Source organism: Rhipicephalus sanguineus, chromosome 6 (genome assembly GCF_013339695.2).
Source record: "Rhipicephalus sanguineus isolate Rsan-2018 chromosome 6, BIME_Rsan_1.4, whole genome shotgun sequence".
In the NCBI taxonomy this organism is placed as follows: domain Eukaryota; kingdom Metazoa; phylum Arthropoda; class Arachnida; order Ixodida; family Ixodidae; genus Rhipicephalus; species Rhipicephalus sanguineus.
The window spans coordinates 14,905,569-14,932,236 of record NC_051181.1 but is presented as its reverse complement, the minus strand read 5'-3'; the positions used below and the strand labels follow the sequence as shown (position 1 = coordinate 14,932,236).

At 47.3% G+C, this 26,668-nt stretch overlaps 1 protein-coding gene across 1 annotated transcript in view; it reads left to right on the top strand.

Annotated features, from left to right (window-relative positions):
* The window catches only part of LOC119397108 (uncharacterized), a 32,941-nt gene extending 6,295 nt beyond the window's left edge, over positions 1 to 26,646 (top strand). Inside the window, exons 2-5 of the mRNA XM_049416437.1 lie at positions 404 to 558; positions 21,975 to 22,156; positions 25,438 to 25,928; positions 26,636 to 26,646. Of these exons, the coding sequence (XP_049272394.1) occupies positions 404 to 558; positions 21,975 to 22,156; positions 25,438 to 25,928; positions 26,636 to 26,646 (839 nt within the window). The remainder of the gene's footprint in view (positions 1 to 403; positions 559 to 21,974; positions 22,157 to 25,437; positions 25,929 to 26,635) is intronic.
* The last annotated feature ends 22 nt before the right edge of the window (positions 26,647 to 26,668 follow it).

Genomic DNA, 26,668 nt, shown 5'->3' with positions numbered 1-26,668 from the left:
AAATTTCGTAAACTATTGCAAATCGATTGACAGGCGGACTGCTATAAAAATTTGACTATCGGTTTCAACAAGGATATCTAGCTTGAATTTTGTAGTGACGATCACATAGAAAAAGCTGATAAATATTTCCACAATTTCGGTTGAAGACGTTCGCTAAATTTATGGATGGTCCACGGTTAATTGGACATATCATGTGGAGCGCCACTAGCCTAGCAGTAAACATGTACCACCGTATGTGTTTAAATGACGCTTTAATAGCGGCGCCACGTACGGATGTAAGCAGTTTATGTACACAGCAAAAATTTTAAGTAAAACGTAGTAATATTCTTGGGAGAATGATACGGCGATTACATACCGAGGCCAGCTAATGTAACACTTATTGTTCCCGTTTTCTTTGTTGCAGACAATGACTTAAAACGGAAACTTCTGACTAGCCCTTGGACGCCTCCAGATACGTACAATTTCAAAGCGGATGCTGCAGAGCTGCAGCAAGCCAGGGCGTTTCGACCAGCGTGGCTATCGCAGTATCCGTGGCTGGCGTATTCCAGTGTGCTTAAGGTGCGCCTCTGCCGCCAATGTGTCGTTTTCAAGCCAGTGACCGGGAAAGGACGACAAGGAGCTTTTATCGTCACTGCTTTCACCAAGTACAAAAAGTTTCACGAGTCCGCCAAGGAGCATGAAAAGTGCGAATGGCACAGGACGCAACCAAAAGGAGAGATAACTTCCTTCGCCTCTCAACAAGGACAACCGATGTCGCACTGCAGCTCGACACAGCCGCAAAGGAAGAAGCGGAATGCAATAAGGAGAAAAACTTGTCTCGATTACAGCGGCTGTGCTCTTCTTGGCATGCATGATTTGCCTCTGCGAGGGAAACAAGCACAAAGCGGGATTTTTCAGGGACGTTCTCAGCTTTCGCGTCGACGCTGGGACCACAAGCACATCTCGACAATAGCGCTAAAAACGCAAAGTACACATCAGCAAGTATTCAAAACGAGCTTATCAAAATCAGTGAGAACCTCCCTCGGAGAGGCATTGTAAGTGCGTGCAACAAATCCGGGCAGTATTCGCTGCTGGCAGATGAATCTGCGGACATATCAGGCACAGAAAAGCTCACGATTGGTATCCGGTTTGTAGACACAGGTCTCAAGGCGTACGAGAAGAATTTGTTGGCATGATTCCGTTGGAACGCATGGAATGCAGCAACCATCTTTCTGCCACAATTCTCAAAGCTGTTGACGACTTTGGCCTCAATCCTGATACCATCGTAGGCCAAGGGTACGATGGCTGCTCTTCAATGGCCGCAACATATCTGGCGTACGGGCTAGAATCAAAGAAAAAAAATTACACCATTTCCCGCTAAAGGCGACCATGAGCGATGCGAAGCCGGAGCACTTGCCGATCGCGTTCGTTGGCGTTCTCTTGTCATGCCACGACATCGCGTCGTGGAACGCGGAAGAGGAACGCTTACGCGCGTCTTTTCTTCCCTCTAGCCCTGGCCGTTAATTCTCACAGGGCGAGCGGGGAACGCGGTCGGCAGGCGTTGCGAGAGCAACGCCACCTAGAACAAGAGAGAGGGGGGGGGACGCGCTGGTGCTCATCGCGGCGTTGGCGCAGGAGAGAATTTTGGCATGTCTAGCCGCGCGTTTCAGAGGAAGAGTGGAAAGGGGAAGGGAGAGGGGGAAATGGAGATGGGAAGGTGAGAGGATGAGTGGAGAGGGTATGCGCATGCGCAGTAGTGTGGTCACGCGCGCACACCACCACCACCACCGGATTGAACTCCGCCATAAGATACTTCGCATCTAAAACACCCTCGAGTCATGTATGTACTTTCACTGTGCTTCGCATCGGCTAAACTTGGTTGTGAATCAGAATGGGGCATAGCGCTAACACCACGGACGAGGAAGAGGACCATGGTAAAAATGTAAAACAGCGCTTACTTAAACACAAGACGAAGGAAGAAGAGACACACCACGGCGCTGAAGAGACAACAGGGACAGGCGCTAACTTTCAACTGATCAATTGTTTATTTTCGAAAGCAACAGTATAAATAGATTCGTACGCAAAAGTACCACTCATCGCACATGAAAACCTGCAGCGTCAAGAAAGGCCAATTCATTGGCAGTCAGCGCCACCGACGGGCAGCTGACACAGCTGTCACCGGCCCTCGCGATCATGGCGGCTTCCACAATCTCTCTGGTAGTCTTATCGGCATTCCTATATACGACAGTGTACTCTTTAAACAACGCTTGACACCCACAATCATTACAATGCACAGACACGTGCCCATCACGATAACGGCCCAACTTCTGCTTATGTTCCCTTAGCCTATCATTCTGGCATCTCCCCGACTGCCCAAAGTAGACCTCGCCGCAAGAAAACGGGAACCGATACACTACCTTATTTACACATGGCACAAATGGATTCTGATGTTTCTTCACACATTCTGCACGCCTCTTGGCTAGTGGATCCGTGGCCTTGCAAATGCTCATTAGTTTCTGTGGGGCAGAAAAAAAGCACATCTACCTTAACCATGTGGCCAATTTTCTTCAGGGCGTGTGACACGTTGTAATATACGGCACGACAACCTTTTTCATTCCCTGAGAACTGTTTACACAGGTCTGTGCATCTGTCTTTAATTTTCTTAGCCCACTTTCTGCTACTGAGATAAGTACATGGTCGGGGTAACCTGCCATTAAAAGGCGCTCCTTCTGATTAACAAAACTACTAGATATCTTATGGGGGCATGATTTGCGAAGCGCGTTGCCAAAACAAAGAGTGGCAATTGCTCGCTTCACCAGCTTAGAATGGGATAATTGATATGGAAGCAGCATCTTATTGTCGCGAGGGTGATAATCCCAACACACATGACGTTCAAACAGAAAAATTCTTAGGTCTAAAAACTGAATGGCATCCTTAACGGGTAGCTCATGTGTTATCACCAGACTGTCAAGATGATGGGTGAAAAGGTTAACTACATCACTAACATGTTGAGTGGAGTCAAACAAAACAAGGTAATCGTCTACGTATCTGAACACTTTGGTGATATTCACCGCTGACATGCATGCTTCGATCCGTCTGTCATAAAGGGCCAAAAGAATATCACTTAAAATGGGCACCAGACACGACCCAATACAAACCTTTTCTTTTTGAAGATACACCTGTCCATCATATTCAACATAGGTTGACCTTAAATAAAACGTAAGAAGTTTTAAGAACCTGCTAGCTGACATGCCCGTCTTTGTTTGAAACGTCATTACGCCAAAATGGTCAATACAATCTTCAACAGCGGTTTCTGTAACGTCAATGGAGCAGGCGGAAATACCTTTGTCAGTGTTCGTTCTTAGGAACTGTACCACATCATTCGAGCTTTTAGCAACGAACGGATCATCAACGCGCAACATGCGGAGTGCATCCTGAAGAAACCCGCTCAGCTCCTTCTGCCATGTGCCTATCTCCGAAACTATTACCCTAAAAGGCCATCCCTGTTTGTGAGTTTTCACTGAGAACATTACCTTCAAATGAAGGTCATCACTTTTGACTATGCACTTGGTTAGCTTGTCTAACTTGAGATCAGAGCATATCTTTTTCCCTTCCGCTTTCACTTTTTTCAACGAAACATTAACGCATCTCTTCATTACAGTGTTCACCGCTTCATGGGCTTTTGTTGCAAACTCACCTTCTGTGAGGACAACAAATCCACCACCTTTATCCGCTGGCAGAACGCACAGGGAATTGTCCCGCAGAAATTGCTGCTACCCGAGAGATTGTGGAAGCCGCCATGATCGCGAGGGCCGGTGATAGCTGTGTCAGCTGCCCGTCGGTGGCGCTGACATGCCAATGAATTGGCCTTTCTTGACGCGGCAGGTTTTCATGTGCGATGAGTGGTAATTTTGCGTACGAATCTATTAAAGACGATAGTCTTTCTTGGGGAACTTAAACACGGAAATTTTGGTCTGTCTTTCTGTTTGTCGGCACGTCCCTCGATTCAGCCACTCGGCCAAAATTGAACCACTTGCACAAGGGCCAGCCATCGTGAACGGCTCACTAGGTTCATACTGGTGTGCATGGTTGATCAAAAAGCAAACATTACGCATATCTGAGGCGCAACATCACTAGGTAAATATTAGGTGGTGTGTTCCTTTAATAGAAAATACGTAGATACGTAATTCTAGAGACCCTAGTTTCTTAAGCTGCGCTGAAAATGCGACTGCGCCGAAACTTGGCTTCCTCCGTGCCCTCTGCGCGAGCTCATTGTTGTGTTTCGGTTTCAGTTCAGTATTGCACTGTACGAGTGCCATGGGGCGCCGCTCTGGCATTCCTGCTTTACCCAGGCGACGTGAATATAAAAGAGTGTGTGGAGAGCATAGGTCGGCAAAAAATGTGAAGCTCACTCACACTCACTCATGAAATATATTTTGCCCTTAGAGCTCACTCGGACTCAGACTCAGCAAAATTTCCTTGAACTGGGCTCACTCGGACTCAGACTCACTAAAATTTTTCTCAGCCGGACTCACTCGCACTCAAACTCACCAAAATATTACTCACTCGGACTCACTCAGACTCACACTCTGAGTGTGAATGAGTCTTAGTGAGTCGACTCATGAGTCCGTTAGCACATAATTAGCTTTTTCAACCATGATGTCAACGCCAATATCTACCATAAATGGTGCTCTACTTAGCGCCTTTTAATCTCGTACCTTCATATATAGGTTATCAGTGGTTGCAATCCAGTAAGGGCATTTTTATTGAAAGAGAATACTCCCACGAGATAATTTTATCAAGAACAACCTGTGTCACCTGCCCCCCCCCCCCCCCCCCCCCCCTCCGCCTTTTCGTGACTCACTCCTCTGATCAATAAAAATTGAGCTGGCGTATAAACACTAGTGCTTTGAAGTATGTGTGAGTCGACAGGAGTATAAACGTGAGCCGATATAAGGCTGTTAATAACTCTGAAGTTGTTTAGATAGAACCATAAGTCGGCAAAAAAGTGCGGGGCTCACTCAGACTCACTCAAGAAATATATTTTGCGCTTAGGGCTCACTCGGACTCAGACTCACTGAAATGTTCCTCAACCGGACTCACTCAGACTCAGACTCACTGAAATTTTTCACAACCGGACTCACTCGGACTCAAACTCACCAAAATATTACTCACCCGGACTCACTCAGACTCAGACTCACGGCTCGATCTGAGTCTCAGTGAGTCTGAGTGAGTCGACTCATGAGTGAGTTTGCCGACCTATGGTGGAGAGTACTCGTTGAGTGCGGACGTTTCTTCTGCTTCGGCGCTTCGCGCCAAACCGCGTGTTCGGGCTGGCTGGCGTCCCCGCCGGTCGCGTTGGTCACCGCCGGTCTTGCCTGCTGCTGCGCCGGGACTACCAGCCCGCAACACAGCATTCACGTTTCCCGACGTATTGCCAGATGGCGTTCATATCTCACGCCGCGCCTCTTCTATCGTCTTTAGACGACATTTGCAGCGAAGCACGCAGATACGCGGCCAATTTTTTATACTGTTGCTTTCGAAAATAAACAATCAGTTGAAAGTTAGCACCTGTCCTGTTGTCTCTTCCTCGTCCGTGTGTGCTATAGCGATATGCCCCATTCTGAAGCATACAACCAACTAGCCCAAAAATCCACTTTGGTTGTGAACGAGGCAAGCACGGCGGCGGACATCAGAAATGCGGTGGCATCCATCAAAGCGACAATCAAGTTCTTTCCAGAAAGCCCCCTCAGGAGGAAGAATGCGCCTTCGCTGCCCTTGCTTTGTGAAACCAGGTGGAGCTCCAAATATAAAAGCATTTGCCTCTTTCGCCAACACTTCGTTGAAGTTATGGAGGCCCTGACAACACTGTCATCGTCTGCGAACAGGCAAACGCGGGAAACTGCACACCAACTATCGTGCAGTCTATGCTCGCCTTCATTTTTGGTTTACCTGACCATTATCGCAAGATATTCTGCTCTCCTTGAACTGGTGACAAACATGCTGCAAAGCCCCCAGATGGACATTTTAAAGGTGCAGCAGCATATGCGGCTCCTGTCTGAAACAATTGGTGAGCACAGGGCAAAAGCGGAAGAAGTGTTTAGGGACCTTTATTCTGCGACCGAGGAGACCGCAGAACAGCTTGGTGCAGAAGTCAGTGTGCCGCGAATGGTTGCGCGCCAAATGCACAGGGCGAACGCTCTGGGAACTTCGGAAGAATACTACCGCCGTAACATCTTCATTCCTTACTTGGACTCTGTGCTCTCAGCGCTGGATGAAAAATTTGGAGAGCGTAATGTAGTGTCGCCGCCGGAGGTACCGTCCGGCGGGCCAAGAAGGGCGGCTCAGCGCCGGAGCGCCCGCAGTTGCGTCAAGACAGGCCGGAAACGGGGATGGGACTGAAGTTTATTAACAAAGAGGTTTGGTCATACGATTTCGTACATGAAATGCCCGTTGTGTGGCGCTCTGCGTCACACAATCGAAACCGAAACTGGTAAGGCGCGGCACCACATCATCTCCCCCTAAAAAGGAAAGGAGTTGTACTCTGTATATGACATTATACAGTGGTAAGGCACTGAAACGTTTGTATGAAGTAACACGTTGGCACACAATCCTTGAACATCTTGTAAGAAAATGTGCAAAAATAAGTAACATCTTTATACAATAGTTATCACATGTAGGAATGTATTCTTTATTAGGACAATATTTATGTGACCAGAGTTGACGTAGTTTGACTAAAGTTGATGTAATGAATTGTTTATTGCATGAGCCCATTTATGAACTAGTATAAGTAGTGATTAGGAACTTAGTGTCAGTCACCATTATATGTTTCCCAAAAACAGGATTATGCACTGAATATATGAAAGTAGTATATAAGTAGTATATAAGTACGTGAAACATGAGTATTATGAAGAATATATCAAGGAACGTAGTCCTTGTATCGTGTCGGCTTTCTTCGGTGCCATTTGGGACGAAGGGAACGGTTAGTAGAAGAATTTGAGCCGTGGGGCTCACCTACACGCTCATTGGAGAGCGAACGCGGCAAAGTTTCAAGATTTTCCGTAGTCGGCATGTTAGTCGACGTATCTATCCCCCCTTCGAGAAGCGTTGCATTGGGGCTGGGCACATCAGCCGATTGTTGTGAAGGTGCCTGCAAGGTGGTTAGTGGAAGTCGCACTAACTGTGGAGCTGCAGAAGAACATGGAGGTGGGGAGGAATTATGTTGATGCATGGACGATGTGTTAAGTGGAGGACATGAATTCTGCTGTGCAGTTGCATTCTGTTCAGCATGAACAACTACCAGCTTTGATGCATTCCAGACGTTGCCATCACTAAGGCGGAAGGAATTGAATCCAGTTTGACTAAGAATTGTATAGGGACCTCTGTATTTATTCTGCTTCCCTGGCAGACGAACTTTAACTCTGAGGCCCACCTGTAGCTTAGGAGGTTTTGCTCCACGCTTAGAATCAATGCGTTGCTTAGTTGCCTGTTGCTTGTGGAACACTCGTGCTCTCACAGGATCCAAACTTGGCGAAGGAATGGAAGAGTTTGGGTGTAACCCTGCAATGTCAATTCCAGAACGCGGTTGGCGGTTATGCAGAAGTTGTGCAGGCGACAAGCCTGTAGTAGCTTGAGGCGTAAAGCGATACGTGCCTAAGTACTCTGTTACAGCTTGTTTCAGTGGGCGGCATTCAAGTTGAGAGAGCTGAATTTGCTCTTTCAAAACGCGGTTGAAGCGTTCAACTTGACCGTTAGATTGCGGATAGTAGTTCGAAGAGCAAAGATGCTGTATGCCTCTGTCGGAGAGGAACTTCTCAAATGTTTGAGATTTAAATTGTGGACCGTTGTCCGTGACGATTGCTTCTGGAAAACCCTCCCTACTGAAAAGTGCTGACAGAAATGTAATTACTGCGTCTGAAGTGACTGCATGGGTAAAGCAAACCTCAGGCCACTTAGAGTGGTAGTCAACTAATGTAATTGCAAATCTGCAGTCGAAAGGAGCACGTTCGAGTGGACCGACGATGTCCATGCCCAACTTTTCCCAAGGTTTGTCTGGCCATGGGACAGGCTGTAAGGGTGCAAAAACTGTTTTAGCAGATTTATCTGCGGTTCGGCATACGACACAGTCGCGAACTGCACGTTCAACTTGGCTATCTAAGCCAGGCCACCAGTATCTTTCTCTAAGTCGCTGCTTAGTCCTGACAATTCCAGGGTGACTTTCGTGAGCCAACTGTACGAGCTTATTGCAGAGTGAAGCAGGAATGCTTACTCTATCTGCTTGGAAAACTAAGTTGTCTACATAGGACAGCTCATTTCTGATTGCAAAGTAGGGCAGTAGTTCTGGCTGAAGAGATTTCTTTTCTGGCCATCCGTTAGCAATGTATGGAATTACTTGTTGCAAAGTAGTATCCTCAGCTATTGCTGCCTGTAAATCAGATTTACTGATGCATGGAGTGACAAGTGAGATTATCTCTTCTTCCAAGTCTGGTGAGACTGGAAGTTGCAAAGGCGGACGGGAAAGTGCATCTGCTACAACATTATTTGAACCTTTGCAGTACTGTACAGTGAAGTTGTAGTACAAAAGTCTGGCGCACCAGCGTGAAATGCGTAATGGGCGTCGGCCCTCTGATCCAACAGAAAGTAATGTAGTAAGTGCTTGACGATCAGTGCGTAATGTAAAATGTCTACCCCAGAGGTATGCATGCCATTTCTCGCAAGCAAAGAGGCATGCTAAGGCTTCACGCTCACCAGTAGAATATCTGCGTTCAGCAGGTGACAAGGTTCTCGAAACAAAAACAATTGTAATTAACTGGTCACCTTTGCGTTGTTGAAACACAGCACCCAAACCTATGTTGGAAGCATCAGTCGTTATGACTATCGGAAGCTTCTCGTCAAAGAGTTGGATGACTGGGTTTTCAGCCAGTACTTCTTTGATACTGTTGAATGCCGAATTGGCTTCATGCGACCAATTAAATGTTTGGCCTTTGCGCAACATGGAGCGCAGTGGTTCAACAACGTTAGCATAATGAGGAATGAACTTTGAGTAACAGCCAGCGAGACCAAGAAATGAATGCAAGGATTTACAATCTGTAGGGGCAGATGCATTAACAATAGCCTGCACTTTGGACTCAAGAGGAGACAATCCTCTGGCACTGACATTGTGTCCTAAAAATTGGATTTCTTGGACAGCAAAGACACATTTGTAGTTTAGTTTCATTCCTGTGTTGCTTATGCGGCTTAGTACTGCTTGTAAATTAGCATCATGTTCAGCACGCGTTCGACCCCAGACCAAAATGTCATCTAGGTAGCATAGTACTCCAGAACAACCTTTCAAAATGTCTGACATCATTTTCTGGAAGACAGCAGGGGCAGATGCAAGCCCGAAGCAGACTCTACGGAATCTGAACAAACCATCATGCGTTACAAAAGTGGTTAAGTCCCTACTTGATTCTGACAAGTTAACCTGATGATATGCTGATGCTAGATCTAGCTTTGAAAAGTAAACAGCACCTGTAAGTTGCTGGAGAAGTTCTTCGATGTGGGGCAAGGGAAACCCATCAATCACGATAGCTTTGTTTGGTTCACACAAGTCCACACAAAGTCTTAATGAACCGTTCTTTTTCTTCACCACGACGAGTGGAGAGACCCAATCTGATGCTGAAACACGTTCGATGACGCCTGCATTTTCAAGACGAGAAAGTTCATCGGAGACTTGTTGTCGAAGCAGGAATGGCAATCTGCGAAGCTTGGCAGCTACAGGTTGCACACCTGGGCGGCGTTTCACTTCGTGCATGTAGCCTTTCACCAGGCCAAGGTCCTGGGTGAAGAGGTGATGAAATTCGGACGGAGCATTAGCAGGAATTCTTGGAGTTGCTGTACTTGAAAATTGCGAGCAGGACAATGTAGCGCCGTCGATGTGTATGTGGAGGCTTCGAATGGCGTCCAAACCGAGAAGTGAAGAACCTTCTTTTGTCACGTAAAATGTGACAGTAGCAGTGGTATCGTTGTACCGGACGTTTGTAGAGAACTATCCGACATGGGGAATGCATTTCTTTGAATAGTCCTGAAGGACAATGTAGGATTCAAGGAGTCTGGTCCCCGGAAAGTACTGCTTGAAATCTTGTAAGTTCAGCAATGAGACGGTCGCACCGGTGTCAACGAGAAAAGGAATGTTGACTTGGCCAACTTGAATAGAAATCTTCAGTGGCGAAGGACGGCTGGAGCGTTCATCAACGTTGAGAATAGTAACTGTATTTGTTACTGCAGTATCTTGCACTTGAGCTATACGTTTGGTTGCGAAGTTCGGACATTTGATGAGCGGCAGACAGCTCTGAAGTGGCCTCGTTTTCCGCAGGCAGAACAAGTGCGGTTGCGGGCAGGACAGTTTGCAAAATTTGCGTAATGTTGAGACGATCCGCATCTATAGCAGAAATTCGATTCAGATCGGTGCGGTTCATCCTGCTGTCCCGCAGAATCCGATGAAGGATGAGTACGGGTGTCATGTTGCGAGCGGCCATGTTGGCTACCTCCCGAGTTCTGTCGGGGAGGCCGGCGGCCATGATTCTTTTGTTTTGGTGGAGAGGAATGTGAAGTGCCTTGGCGGTCATCTTGCGTACCCGCTTGAAATCCGACGCTGTCAACTTGCGCGTTCGCGAACTCCTGCATTTCGAGTTCGGTACGCTCCTCTTCTTTGGCAATTTGGATTGCTTGACGTACAGTAAGGGTAGGTCCCAGCTGCAGAAGTCGTCTGCGGACTTGTTGTGCAGTAATTCCGCTGAAAAGCTGATCGCGGACCATGGCATTGACGGAAGTCCCGAAATTGCATCTGCTGGCCATCGTCTGTAGTGCAGAAGCATAGTCAGTAACGGATTCCCCTGGTAGCTGTTTGCGCAATTTGAAGTAGTGGCGCCCCAGTATTTCGTTGCTCGGCGCTTTGAAGTGATTCTCGAGCAGCGTGAGCGCTTCGATGTACTCATCTTGCGTGCCTTCGTCCCGAGTGCCATCGCCGTTCCCCGCCTGTTCCTGGGCAGCTTGTAGCGTCCAATAAACATCCAGGCCTTCAACTCCCAGTGCATTCAGCAGGAGACTCTTCTTCAGAGCGGGCCGGGCGGTGTCTCCGGCGGCGACGTCGACGTACGCCTGAAAGACACGGCGCCATTTAGCCCAAGGCACGGGAGGAGTGCCCGGAGTTTGTAAAAACGGCGGAGGAGGAATAGCGGCAGTCATGCTTGAAACGGGGTTCACTGATGAGTCGCAGTCGCTGGTGCCAGCAAGCATTGGCAGTACGTGCACAGGGTGTGGCCGCAGTAGGGTGTGGCCGCAGTAGGCCTACCTCGTAGGCCTACTGCGTTTGTGGTGTCCTGATCTCTTTCTTGTGTCCGTATTTGCACGCCCTGTCTTTTTACAATGAGGCCTACCTCATTTCGTGCAGAATGTTAAGTGGGGCGATGCCCCGTAATGCGGCAGAAAAGATGGCTGGCCACGTTGAAATTGGCGGAAATGCCGGCGAAGAATGTAGAGGCTTACATTGTTTTCACCTCGTCGCCACTTTGTTGTGTCGCCGCCGGAGGTACCGTCCGGCGGGCTAGGAAGGCGGCTCAGCGCCGGAGCGCACGAAGTTGCGTCAAGTCAGCCGGAAAACGGGGATGGGACTGTAGTTTATTTACAAAGAGATTTGTTCGTACGATTTCGTACATGAAATACCCGTTGTGTGGCGCTCTGCGTCACACAATCGAAACCGAAACTGGTAAGGCGCGACACCACAGATATGCCTCCGAAATTTCTCGCGTTGTCCGATTAGGTTGACGATACAAAATTAGTGTGCTTTCGAAGATGGGATTACATTTTCATGACTGACATAGCGATGTGAGATGAGATGGCTCCATTCAGTGAATTTCGATGCTCGCTGAGGCGCTTATACATCGACCAGTCTGGCCGATGTACATGTGGACACAAGAAAGAGAAATTTGCGGTTAACTCCTACACAATCTACAAAACAATTGGCATGCCTCTGACCGCATTTTTCTTTGCCCACCGCAGACCCCTGCCTTAATGCGACTAAGCTTATTTGGGGCGGCAATCACATGCCTTCAACCCCACATCGCTTCCCTACGTTCTTCAGGCCATGCGACTTCTTATGCATATGTGGAATAACTGCAATATTTCTAGTTTCTTCATTATTTAGGAATGGAGGACGCCCGTGTTAATCTTTCTTTGACATGCCAACAGATTTTCGCAAGCCGATACAGCGATACCCTATCCCGCCTCTTTCATCTCTTTGCAGCTGGCAATCTATTGCTCATCTTATGTGCGCAAGTTTTTTTTCAATGCTGTGCGTAATCATGACATCACAATTCCTCGTTTAACAATATTCGAATGCGCCGACGCGAAATTAAACACCGATTTCTCTGAACGCGGGTTATACTGCCCTCAAACATGCTCCGCAGTGAAACTTAAAAGCATGTATCAAGAAACTGCAAATTATCAGAGCAAGGCATCTCGCAAGTGAATTCTAGTCCCATCCCTTTTTCCTTAAACACGTTTAGAATGTGCTCACTTCTTTGTACAGCGCGTGACTTGTCAATTAAATCAAATAATCATCTGTATACCTGAACACTGCAACACCTCTCTACAGTTTGGTTAAACCCGATCACTAGGCTGTGTAGTTGGCGGTGTTAGTTTTTTTTTTTGTCCTGCTGATCGATACGATTTTCAATGCACTTTCGCCACTGTAGCGATCATAGCGACTTCACTCCCGCCTTTCGAACCCCACTATGCCGAATATAAACGCCTTATTCTTTTTTTTTTTTTTCATATATATGAGCTGGTCTGTGTAACTAACCCACTTAATGTTCTTTTTTTTTTCGCGAATCAATAATGGGCGGAATCACTCGACTTCCTTATAAATGTATCTGCACCGTACTCTTAAAACTTTTTTTATTTGCAGACGTAGATCGTACAAGGTTACCAAAAATGCAGTTGGGTTCGTATGCCCAATGAAAAAAAAAATATTTATACATAGTTATTATGAGTATATAACAAGTAACATGCATCACGTGCGTACACATATTTTTATTGCACGTAGAAATGCACTATTTCTTCAGCAGCGCAGATAAAACAGGACACGAAGAAACACTCGACAGCGTCACGCGCTGACAAACTGATTTTATTTATGCAAAACCCTGCCTATGTATGCGCAAATGTTTGCCATATCACAATATGGATTAACAATGCAGAAATCGTCACTCGTGGTCGAACAATAAACAGATGCAACAAATGTGCTAACATTTGCTAATCGACTACGAAAATGAAAAGGACAGCAAGAAACACCGGCGATGCTTGCAGTCGACAGCCGATGACAACGTCGATCTACCAGGCACTGGGGCATCCCAAAGAGAGCCCAATCCCTTTGGACCTCCCTCGCTTCCTAATGAAGCTACTTCAGCCCCCCTCTACATCTCGAGCTGTTATTGCAGCGGCTGCGTGGAGGAACATTCATCCATGGAATAGCTGCTTAAAACAGCGCCCGCCCTCCGTAAATCAGTCACAACGACAGTAAATTATTTCACAACATACAGAAAACTTGCATCAAAAGAACTTCCGTGAGTTGCGCACCGTAACTTTGACTTTTCTTGCGCGCATAACAGCAACGCGCGCTAGCCGCGCCCTGCAACCCGCCGGAAAGCGGCGGAGGCGCTGTGCATTGTGGGTAGTCCGCCATTTTGAAGTCATAGTCAACCAAGCCGGGAAGCGCGCGCGTGCGGCAGCTCTGAGTAAACAAACAGACGTGCCGGCGCGATCGCGCATGTTCTTATTGTGAGGAGCACCGAGCATTAACTACGAAGTCAGCGAAGACCAGAATGTACGCATCCACGCTCTCCCTTAAACACCGCGAGTGATACAGCGAGAAAATCCAGCTATCCGGAGTGGACCCGTTCACGCTGCAGGCAGCCGACTGTGAACTTGTGACCGCTCGTCGATGCCTCCGACATTCGCGAATTTGTGGTCTTGAGGACGTGTTTTGTAACGCGACAGCAGCTCAAAAGAAGGGAGGCCGTTGGCGGCCACAACTTCGTGACAAGCGGCTGGGTAAGCGAGCCGCGAATGAAGCAAGTTGCTGCCGATAGCGGGATCATCATGACACAGGTAAATAAGCTTGTAAGGACGTTTTAGATATTTATCTTTTGCACTCTTTTGTAAGGTGACAAGCCTCAAGTCGAAGTGTGGTTCCTGGGAAAGGGTGACGGAGAAATCCTTGCCGCGCCCGGCCTGAAACGGCGAGGCGTGTTCCCACATCGCAGCGCTCCTCTTTTACGTGGAGTGCGGCCTGCGAGCGCGTGAGCGCTCGTGCACAGACGGCTCCAAGCGCTGGTTCCCTCCTGCCATGAAAAAACTTGAGGTGCGGCCCGTTGCCGAAATGGGCTTGTCGTCATCGGCGATGAAGAAGTGGCGCATCGACACTGCAACAAGCCAACTTGTGCACCGCAGCCTTGACCGCGACCAGTTTCTCGGCGTACTGATTGCAGCTGAGTATCGACCTGCAGTAGCGAGTAGAGCACTGCACGGGCCGGCCCGAAAGCCCGGGCCCGGCCCGCGGGCCGGACCGGGTAAGGGATTGTTTGATCGGGCCCGTGACCTTCGGGCTCGGGCCTGAGCTAGGCCCGTATTAGGCCCGGGTCTCATACGTATCTGTTGTCTGTACGTTGTTTGGCTTTGTTTTTGTTGTTTTTTGGGGTTTAACTTCTCGAAGCGACCCACGCTATATGAGACACCATCGTTGAGGGCTCCGGGTAATTTAAACCACCTGGAGTGCATTGGCGTGCACAGAAATTGCACAGTACAAGACGTCTACAATTTTGCTCCATCGGTATGCTACACGTAATTTCAAGAAACGCCTAATATAAGTTTCCACCATTATAGTGAGTGAAAGACGTTCTCGGGTACCGTGTAAGGAAAGCAACGGTAAACTGCCTAGATTAGTACATATAAGATGTGCGCGTTTGTGTCTCGGGAAACATTTCGAGTATGAAGTTTGCAGGAGGCTTGCTACATTTACTCAACAGCCCTAGTTCGTATGCAATTGATGTAGACTCAAACGAAAAATGTTTGCCATGTTTTTTTTTTCACTTTATGGAGGTATTATATTTTGTAGTCGTTCTTTGAAATGCAAAAACAAAGCTGCGTGGTTAGCACTGCGTGCGTACATGAAACAGCCATCTATGACTCCAAATATATTTTATATGGCCCTGCAAATATTCCGCAAGAGTTTACGGGCGTAATTAACCGAAAGTATACACAGTACCAGTGAAAGTCGTGACACTGAAAGAAGTTCCTAAAACAATCTCAAGAAATTATCTTGTGTGCGGCAGGTATCCTCACAATAACCGAAGTTTGGACAGTGCCTCCTTTACACTCAAGGCATAACTAGCTGAAACGGGCCGGGCCCGGGCCGGGTACGGGCCACATTTAAGAACACCGGGCCGGGCTCGGGAGGGCCGGAGCATGGCGTTTTCGGGCCGGGCCCTGGCCGGAAAAATCGGCCCGTGCAGTGCTCTAGTAGCGAGCACTTATGTGTCGTCGGTGAGAAGCAGCAAAGGCGCCGATTAGCATCAGCTCTTCGAGAAAAGTGCAATAAGTTTAAGTTTTCATGAACTTTTGGCAAAATATGCAAAGGTGTACAGCACGCTGCAATGTGCGAGCACGCCTCGCCGTTTCCGGCCATGCACGAGCAATGCGCAGCAAGGATTTCTCCGTCACCCTTCCTCAGGAACCACACTTCGACGGGAGGCTTGATGCGGGCCTGCGAATGGGTCACCTAACAAAAGAATGGAAAAGATAAACATCTAACCTGTGTCATGACGATCCCGCTATCGGCAGCAATTTGTTTCATTCGCGGCTCGCTTACCGGCCGCTTGTCACGAAGTCGTGGCCGCCAACGTTCCTTCGTTCCTTCCAAGCTTCGTTCCTTCGAGCTGCTGTCGCGTTACAAAACACGTCCTCAAGACCACAAATTCGCGAATGTCGGAGGCATCGACGAGCGGTCACAAATTCACATCCACTATGCAATCGCCTGCCTGCAGCGTGAACGGGTCCACTCCGGATAGTTGGACTTTCTCGTTGTATTACTCGCGGTGTTTCAAAGAGAGCGTCGATGCGTACATTCTGGTCTTCGCTGACTTCGTAGTTATTGCTCCGTACTCCTCACAAGAACAACAAGCGTGATTGCGCCGGCACGTCTGTTTGTTCACTCGGTGCTGCCGCACGCGCGCACTTTATAGTGCCTAGAATATTCTAGGCACTATAGCCCCTTCATGCGTTTGCCGCCGGCTAGGTTAAGTAGCGCCAACTCGTCCGCCCCCTCTGCCTTTACACCGGTTCCCCGCCTAGCGGAAGCCGAAGTGCCGCCATGATGTTTCTTCGTAGAGCATGTAGCGCGAAAATTACGGGGACACAAGAAAGCAACATAAACACGAGACGAGCGCTATCTCGTGTTTATGTTGCTTTCTTGTGTCCCCGTAATTTTCGCGCTACATTCTCTACGATGAATTCTTACAAACTCGCCCAGATTTCCGTTCTCGTAATGATGTTTCTGCTGCTTTTCCGGTTGATGCACCTGTAGACGCGATGGAGGGGCTTTAGTACAGTGTTCTACTGTAGCCGCTTGTGAAAGCTCCGGCGGCGGCTCACGCCACCTAGCCATAAAGTGCTGGGGAACCAGCGCTGGAGTTGGATGGATGGATGGATGGATGTATACGGCTGTGCCCTTTAGATCGGGCGGCGGCTCACGCCACCTAGCCATAAAGTTAAGTAATATCACTATGTATTGAAGGATTGCAATTCACTCGTGCCTTGATTGTAGCCACCAATCGGTTAGCCTCCTCCTGGTTATTTCTACTCGTTTAAAGTCTATTTTGCCTTCACTGTCCCTAAACCCCAATGCTTTGAAATATTCCGCGCCATTATCTTGGACTGTAGGGTGAAGTCCTTTACAGAACATTATCAAATGTTCAGCCGTTTCCTCCTCCTCTCCACACGCACTACATAACGTGTCTGTGCCTTCGTATTTGGCTCGGTACGTCTTGGTCCGCAATACTCCCGTCCTGGCCTCAAACAGCAGAGAACTACCCCGAGAATTATCGTAGATCTTTTCTTTTGCAATTTCCTGCTTGAAAGTTCGGTAGGTCTCCAGTGATGATTTCGTAAGCATCCCCATTTTCCACATGTCCCTCTCTGTTTCCTTCACCTTCTTCTTAACCGATGTTTCCTTTTGGCTTGGTATTCTGCTGCTGTCTAAATACTTGCTTGACAATTTTCGAGTTCGCTTCCTCCATTTAGTATCAACATTCTTCATGTACAAGTAGCTGAAAACTTTCCTAGCCCAACGCTCCTCTCCCATTTTTCTCAATCGCTCCTCAAATTCTATCTTGCTGCTAGCCTCCCTGCCCTCGAACGATGTCCATCCCATGTCACCCTGTACCCCCTGATTTGGGGTATTCCCGTGTGCTCCCAAAGCAAGCCTACCTATGCCACGTTGTTTAATTTCCAATCTTGCTTGAACCTCTGATCTCATGCACAAGACCGCATTGCCGAACGTCAAACCTGGGACCATTACCCCTTTCCAAATCCCTCTCACAACGTCATACCTATTGTAGTTCCACAGTGCCCTATTTTTCATTACAGCTGCATTCCTGTTGCCCTTAGTCATTACGTATCTTTCGTGCTCCCTTAGGTACTCATCCCCGTTGTTTATCCATACGCCCAGATATTTGTATTTATCCACTATCTCCAGCGTGACTTCCTGTATCTTATGCTCACTGCCTTCATTATCATTAAGAATCATGATTGCCGATTTTTCACTACTGAACTTTCCTAGCCCATTACCGCAGATGTCTATCAATCCCTGCAGATCTTCCTTGTTGTCGGCCATTAATACTATATCATCTGCATACATCAATGCCGGTAATGACTGTTCAACGTGTTTTCCTTGCTTGGCAAAAGAGAGGCTGAAGCCGAGTCCACTCCCCTCTAATTTAGCTTCTAATCCTTGTAGATACAGCATAAATAACAGAGGTGACAAGGGACACCCCTGTCGAAGCCCGCGTTGTATCTCTATAGGTTCGGATACCTGTTGTTCCCATTTTATAACTACCCTGTCACTTTTATAGATGTCCTTTAAAAGATTAGTAATTCCATCTTCCACATCAAGTGTGTCCAGTATTCTCCACAAGTCTTCCTGAATCACACTATCGTAAGCTCCCTTGATATCTAGAAATGCCAGCCACAGGGGCCTGTGTTCTTTTTCCGCTATTTCAATACACTGCGTCAATGAGAACAGATTATCCTCCAACCTCCTTCGTTTACGGAACCCATTTTGTAGTTCCCCCAGCACCCCCTCATTCTCCACCCATGTCTGTAGTCTTTCCTTTACGATCTGCATCACCAGCCTGTAAACTACTGATGTCACTGTTATAGGACGGTAGTTGTTTATATCAGCCTTGTCTCCCTTTCCTTTATAGATCATGCTCATCCGGCTTAGTTTCCACCCATGGGGGGCTTCACCATCCATTATTGCTTTGCTCGTTGCTTCTCTTAATGTTTGCTTAGAGTTTGGACCTAATTTCTTTATTAGCATAATTGGGATGCCGTCAGGGCCTGTTGATGTGCTATTAGGAACCCTCTTCTCTGCCCTTTCCCACTCTCGTTGTCCCAGTGGAGCCACTGCGCTAATTGGTCTATCCTCATCCGTTAGGGTGCATGCATCGCTTCCTTGTTTATAAAGCCCCTATACTTCGTAAAAGTACCGCCATCTGCTCTCCGCCATCGCCGCCTCCTCTCCTGCGCGCTCTCGCGCGCGACGGCGGCGCCCCCTCGAACGCGCCACGCGGACGCGCGAAGCTTTCAGGCCGGTTGCGCGCTGGCGCTGCCACTTCAGCCACAGCTTTTCTAGTCCAGCCGTGGTCGCGTGCCATGTCTCGCATACGGCTGTGTGTAATGACTATTATTTCTGCGTTCATTTTCTCAGTTGGTGTAGGTGTGCGCGCCATCTAATTCCCTTACAGCGCGCCAGGAGAGCTGTTGCAAGCAATGTACAATTTGTAGCAAATTGCATGTCGTTTACGGTTCTTTTCGGAGCGCAGCGTTTCCCCGTGTATTTATTGCATCGGCAAGAAATACTTACATGGCAGCTGCGATGTCAAGCCACGCCATTTGGGAAGGAATAGTTCCCGTGCGTATAAACTATCTCTATCATATATGACTGCAGCAATGCCTGCAATTCCCATGAAGGTGTTCGATCAAAATTTCATGACATTTCACATATGTTACTTCTCCTCGGCCTGCCCGCCGCGGTGATGTAGCGGTTTCGGCGCTCGCCTGCTGACCCGAAGGTCGCGTGTTCGGTCCCGGCCGCGGCGGTCGCAATTCGATAGAGGTGAAATGCTAGAGGCCCGCGTACTGTGCGATGTCAGTGCACGTTAAACAACACCAGATGGTCAAAATTTCATTTCCGGAGCCCTACACTACGGTGTGCCTCATAATATCGTGGTTTTGGCTCGTAAAGCCACATGTATCATTCTTATCTCCTTTGCCTGCCCAATGACGTGTGCGCGCAGTACGCCGTTCAGGGATGTTCGGCCTGTGCGGAGCAGCTTGCACCTTTTGTCGTATGCATGACGCTTATATGTTAACTGACAATAAATGATGTTATTAAACCAACTCACTTTTTTCAAAATGATGAAAAAAAAAAGAAAAAAACAAGTTAGGTGGAACGGTAACGGACTGCGCGGTTGACTCGCTCGTCCTGTGCTCTACTTCTTGTGTTCCGTAAACCGCGCAGTTTTTTACCATTCTATGTCATACCAACTAGCCCCCCAGCGCACTTTACTCAAGTTAGGTGGAAATCTTATCACAGCAGCAAAACACCATAAGCATCGGAGAACGTTCTAAACATGAATGAACGTTTATTAAAATAACCGCATGGCTGCGCTTTGATTGAAATTTTAAATTTATTGCTTTGATCTGCTGCGCGTCAAACAGGCATCTGCTGCAACTACCGCACCGTGTTGAAACTTATGCGCTAAATCTGTGACGCGATAATTCATGATGACACGCCGGCCGATGAGCCGCGGTCCGCTGAACTAAAGCCCCGCTCATATTCCGAATTTGCAAAAAGTTCTGACTGTCACACAGAAGTGGTTCGCCAAATTAGACAATATGATGGAGGAGCTGCACGCAAATGCACTGTTTTCGATAAATCCTGCGCGCTAGGTTCTTTTTTTTTTTTTTTTTTGCTATCGCACTTTCATTCCGACGCTCGCTCCGTCTTCGCCCTTCCATCCGCACATCACAGTGAAAGGTTAGTAGAATATGTGGAACACAACCTAGCGTTCTAGTGCACGACATTCGTTCTTTCAGAGTTATTAATATGTGGGGTTTTACGTGCCAAAACCGTGATATAATCAGGAGGCACGCCGTAGTGGAGGCCTCCGAAAATTTCGACCATCTGGTGTTCAAGACAGTCACTTGCTCGAGAAAGTGACTGCCTTGGTGCATGACAAATAACACGAAATTTCGCGTGACATTGAGTAAGTAATACACCACATATCTCACACGGCAAAGCAAGACGCCTGTCAAGAGTAAAAACGCACGAGCACTTACCTCACAAAGCCGCGCCGATTTCGGCTCGAAGTTTGCTCGGCCGATTCTGTGGAGCCAGATTTTCCGGCGACCTTCATTTTCTTTCCCGCACGGAATGCAAAAAAACTTTTTCCCATGAGTGTCACGGTTATGGCAGCCAAACGCACAGCAACCCGGCATCGCGACAATACGAGCGAGACGCACACGTACGCTTCAAACTTCGTGCACTTCACATGGGGCGAACACACAGCAAATGGCACGTCGGAGCGTTCAACATGGCGCCGAGAGGCGCGCGCTACCACGTGACCGCAGTCGCCCTATCAGAGGCGTGGTGAGGAGGAAGCGGCGTAGATCAAGAGAAAGCTGTACCTTTCCGTAGGTATAGGGGCCTTACCTTGTTTACAGTGCACAGCTCTAGACCGCGGACAGGGTGCGCCCCCCTGCCGGGCAGCACATTTGTAATATGCAGAGCGCTCAACGCATGGCAACGGCCGCGGCGCGCTATTGGCTGCGCGCACACAGGGACGCCGTCGCGGACTTCCGCCTAGCAACGGCCGCCTCGCCCTCGCCGACGCGACGACGCACTCTCGTTCTCGGGGTGCCTTTCGCGGGAATTTTAAACGGTGAACGTGCGCCCCTCCGGGGCCAGTGAAATTTTCGTCGCCGCCTGTGCTTTCGCCTTGTTGTATTTTCGCAATGTTGGGAAGCAGCCCCCCACTTCGGGGCAGCTTTAATTGGGAGACCCCGCGGCCAAAAGGAGGAAGAAGGAAGAAGGGCAACTCAGGGGGGACGCGTTTTCGGGGTTGCAACCGCAGCGGCCCGCAGTTTGGAGGCGACGGCGCGTACGGCAAGAGCGGAGAACGTCCTTGACATCGTCGTTTTACGACCTACACCCCCACCCCGTGAAAGAACAGTGAAAGCCACAGGGACCGTAACCCAAAACACAGGGAAGGCCTTTTCTCCCTCTGTTCTTCAAGTCTGTTGCACGTGCGGGGTGCAGAGAAAACTCTTTTGGACTGTGCTTGTTGTTTCTGTATTTCTATTCTCCTTTTCATTCTCCCTCTCTACGAGAGCACTGTAAATAGTGAACAAATAAAGCAGTCTTCGTGAAACGTTCAAACCGAGCGGACGTCTTGATTTTGTGTCGTCCAACCTAAAGAAAGTTTTTGCCTGCTCTCGCGCTGACCGAAGACGCCGCCGTCGCCGTAGGATTCGACTGTGCTTTGTGCATTTTGCTTTGTTAGAGTGTGCGTTTATTTTCTTTTATTATTTTTTTTTCGCGGCTGTTCTTTCCAACGCATATCACAGCCCTGCAACGCCGGTGTTGTACGGCTATGAGTACTGAAAACAGCGCATGTGAGACGTCGGCGCGCCGCACGATCGAATGCGTTAAAGACAATGAAAGTTCGTCGCCGGACGTTGACGTGCTTCGGGCGAACATCAGTGATGCACAAGACGCCTGCAGCTGGGTACAAGATTACGGCTTGAAAACGAGCACATCGTGGGTTGTGGACTTCGTCAAGTCAACAGCAAGGTGTGAAAGGTAATACAAAAATTATGCTTCATAACTTTAAAAATAACTTGCGACATCTTCTGTGATGATTTAACTTCTTGTTTTGGGGATAATGTCCAATGATGAGCCGTCTCAATTAAGTTGTATTATGTGTGCACTTGGCCCCCTTTATACGTGGCGTAAGCGGTTGGCGAAACAAAATCGAAAATTGCCGCAGCCACATAAGTAATTGTGTTCTAGTTATTTTCCTATCTTATGGCGTAGGTACCATAGGATGGGCAAATAATCAGAGCAATCAGAGCGCAATGTGAACCAGAGCTACATTATGATCTTGCGAAAGTATTCCACAAAGCTGCACATTTGGCCATACTCACTTAGGTCACCAACCTAAACCTAGGAGAAAGATGATACAATTACATCTGATACTTCCTAACGAATAGGACGGTTACCTTCAACATGGGGGAACTCGAGCCTGAGGTGAGGAGCATGGACAGTCACAAACAAATATCACGGAATGAAGGAGGCTAGCATTGTTAGGCTTAAATGGAACAAGACAGAAAAGGACAAAATCATTATGTGCGTAGCGAAAGCTTTTAAACAGGCCCTAGGCTTGCCCGAAAGCACCAGCATAGAGAGATTAACGCACCTGGGCATGCATAACACCTTAGAAGGTTTGACTGAAGCTCAGTTGGAAAGAATTGCCAGTACCTGGACTGACAGAAGTATACTCTATAGATAAATTACAAATAAATTACCATAACCAGCAAGGACCTAAGGTTGCATCGGCCAGAGATTGAGAGGCAGATTGACATTGCAAATTTACTAAAAAGGAAATACACACAAAATTCAATTAGGGCAGTAGAACGAGCACAACTACTAAAGCTCTACTCAAGGCCTATGGCAATGACGAGGAAGCACTAATTCATGGACGCACCACAGAATATTGCAATCACCCAACGTTTACAGCAGGGTGTCGGAACAAAATGTTTGTTTCAGTTTTAGTGTCGTTCCACCGTCAAAAGTTCCATTCCATCTCTGTTCCAGAACGAAAAAAAAAAAAGTTCCGTAACAGTTCGTAATGTTTTTTTTATTGATATGCAAAAATTTTAAATTAAAGCAACAATAAAAACATAGTATTTCACTTTCTCATGAGTGAATTACAAATTCTCTGAGCAGGCTAGGCTCAATGCCCATCAAGACAGTCAGCATGATCTCAGAAGCAGCACGTCAACTAGTGTAGTTTCTGATGTGCGAGACCCCTGTTCTGATAAAACAAACTTGAGCACTGAGAATGCCCTCTCCACGCTGGCCTGTATGACTCGCACACCAAGGTCCACTAGAGTTAACATAAGGAGCTCCGATTGCCACTTTTTGTTTTTTCCTAAATTTCAACACATCCTTACTCCGGAATCTCTGCCTGAGATATGCGCTCCCCTGTGATATGCATTAATAACTTTTGACTCAAACCAGAAAATGATGAAAAATAATTCAGCTTCACTCTGGGTGCCCACCCCCTCGCCTGAAGGAAAGTTGCCGGACCAGTTTAAATAAAGTTTATTCATTCATTCATTCATTCATTCCACTGCAGAATGAAATAATAGAGATTGTATTGGTTATGTTTTTGTTCCTGGTCAAAAATATTTTGTCTTTCGTTTTTGGTTTTCATTCCGTTTCGATACACTGGTTTACAGTAGAAGCAATTAATACAAAGTGGAAAACTGTATGCATGTGCTGAATCGAAACCAGGGCCTCTGAGGTTACAGAGGAGGTTGCCCATCGCTTCTTCCAAAGGTAGATACATTTTTAGCAACTCTGAATCGGCTAATTACACCAGAGGATGGACATCATTTGAAGCTACAAGAATTCTAAACAGTAAAGACAAACTCATATTACTGAAGAATTTGAATGATCTGGTTCCCAGCAGATACAGAGAATGAATCCACCACCACCCCAAACCTTAATGAGTCTGGCCAATTATTATTGAAGTCGTGTATAGCCATGTAGATAATAATTTGATGTTCCCCTTACACAATGCCCCGTTGGGCCTGTAAAGTATTTTGAATAAATAAATAAATATATAAACATGTTGCATAAGGACTCATTAACCATGCCCAATTAGATGGGGCTCTGACTGAGGATGAGATGGATCGGTAATAGCGGGCTAGGCTCTTCACATTCAGTGACATTTCCCTATTATATAGAAATTCGAGATGTATATTTCCACATCCTAGCGAAAAATTGGACAGGTCTCTAGTGAATGACTGGAGAAAGCTTCAAACCAAAACTTACACAAATGTGGTACAACTTCACCGCATGCTTTCGCAATTATATCCTGAGGCCAAATGTAATTTGTACAATAATAAAGGAGCCACCCAAAAGCATGTACTTTGGGATTGTGAAATAGTTGAGAAGAGGATTGCATGTCCCCCCACAGATGAACTAGGGGCACAGTGGAGAGCTGCATTGACTAGCTCAGATCCCCAGGACCAACTTTAAACCATCTAACAATTCCGGGAAGCTCCTGAGAGACAGTCTCTCTACTCCCTTTGGTTTGGCCTATACGTAAGCCATTGATTTGCAGGATATTCAATGAAGTTGTCTCACTCACTAATTGCTTTGCCAGTAAACTTATTGGTTAAATCCCCTTTCCTAGAAATTTCGAGAGCCACTGAATTTTTGACACAAACCCGCAGCTTGCACAAATAAGTGCTGTGGTGTGCATGAAATGAAATGTGGAGCTCGTGCAGGCTGCAGAACTCTGATCACTTGTTAAAATTTCTGGTGTTACACCAAGCCTCTAAGATGTGTTGTCGGTAGCTAGTGGATTTGCATCAAGACTGGCATGCCCTGCGATTTATTAACCCTAATGATGAAGTTGCACTCACTGACCAAGTGAAAGTATACGAGAGACACCTAGAGACCCGTACAGGCCTCTTGATCGCAATCAAGGAACCTGTACTAGTCCCGAAACGTCTCTTGTGTTTTCACCTTAACTCCGTCAGTGACCGCAACTTCATCATGATGTTACCTCACCACACAAACTTTTGTCAAACCCTTCCCTACATGCTGGCACTAATCGCACAAATGTGCGTCGGTCGTGCTTGCGTTGATCTGGAGTGAACTTAATGAGCGCATTATGGGTAGGTTTGTTGAGTTAAACACGCTTGAAAATGATTTTTGTAGACGACTAATGAGTGCCCAAGTCACAGGTGTATTTTTCCTTTGATCAAATAGCATATGCAAGTAAAGAAAGGGGTCCCTTTTGGTCACTGCTCATGTCGCTGAAATGCTAAATTCATACTCCTTTGCAGGATGGTGTTCCACAAAATATGGCGCTGCAAAGAGTCCAAACGTGAAATACCACCTGGCAAACCTGCGGCACACTGCCCAGCTAAGATTGACCTCAAGATCAAGAAGGTCAACAGGAACACGAAGCGAAACGATGCCTTTCTGCGTGGAGAAAGGCCACTGCCAGCTGTGATAAAGCTGCTACATCACAACAACCACAGCCACAGCACAGCAGCTGCAGAGGCTCTTTCTCGCCTAACGCCAACATCGCAGACAAAACAGACCTTTTTGGCATACTTCGACAATGGCATGTCGCCAGCTGAAGCCATCAGGCTTCACGAAAGTAAATTGCTGGTTCAAGAAGACGGGTACGCCCTTGTTGCAAACTCTGCGGTCAACCCGTTGCCTCCAGCCATCTACTATTGGCACAGGCTCTGGCGTCAAGAAAACTTTGGCAGGAATGTAGATCCCCTCTTAAAGATAACTGAGAAGATGCCATTGTATGCAAAACATGGTGAGTTTACTATTACAGTCCTGCACTTGCCCATAGGCCTCCATACTCGCTTCGGTGGTGTAGTGGTTATTGTGCTTGATTGCCGACCCGAAGGTCACAGGATCAAATCCTGGCCACGGTGGTCGCATTTTGATAGAGGCGAAATGCTAGAGGCCCGTCTGCTTGGATTTAGGTGCCCGCTAAAGAACAGCAGATGGGCCTGAGGGTACTGTAACAATGTGTTGCTGTTGAAAGATAATATGCCATAATTTTGCATGTAACAACACTGAAAAGCATGTAAAATCAGTGCACAAAAGTTTATTTATGAAAAAGACAAGTTCAGTTTCAGACTGAAAATTGTTTCACTACCATAAAATGTCTCATGTATTAATTGCATACTAGCTGTAAGGCACTAAATATGCATGCCTGTTTATGAGAGTTTGAAGTGACGAATTGCTTACAAGAAAAAATCGGGCGAGTTTTGACTCAACTTGTTGTGCCATGTTTATTTTGCTCTACGATGTTCACTTTCAAAGGAGAGGCAGTTAAAATTACTTAATAATTGTAAATGGTTAAAAACACAGGATGACAAATGTGTGACACAACAGAAGATGAGCACCACATCCCAGAGCTTCACCTTGAAGTACAACATAAGTTTGAGTACCAGAAAGGCTTTGTTATGCTACCTCTTGGGCATGCTGCACCTCAGGTTACTCCGTCACACGCAGTACTCCTCTGACTGGCTCATCTGTTACTCGTCA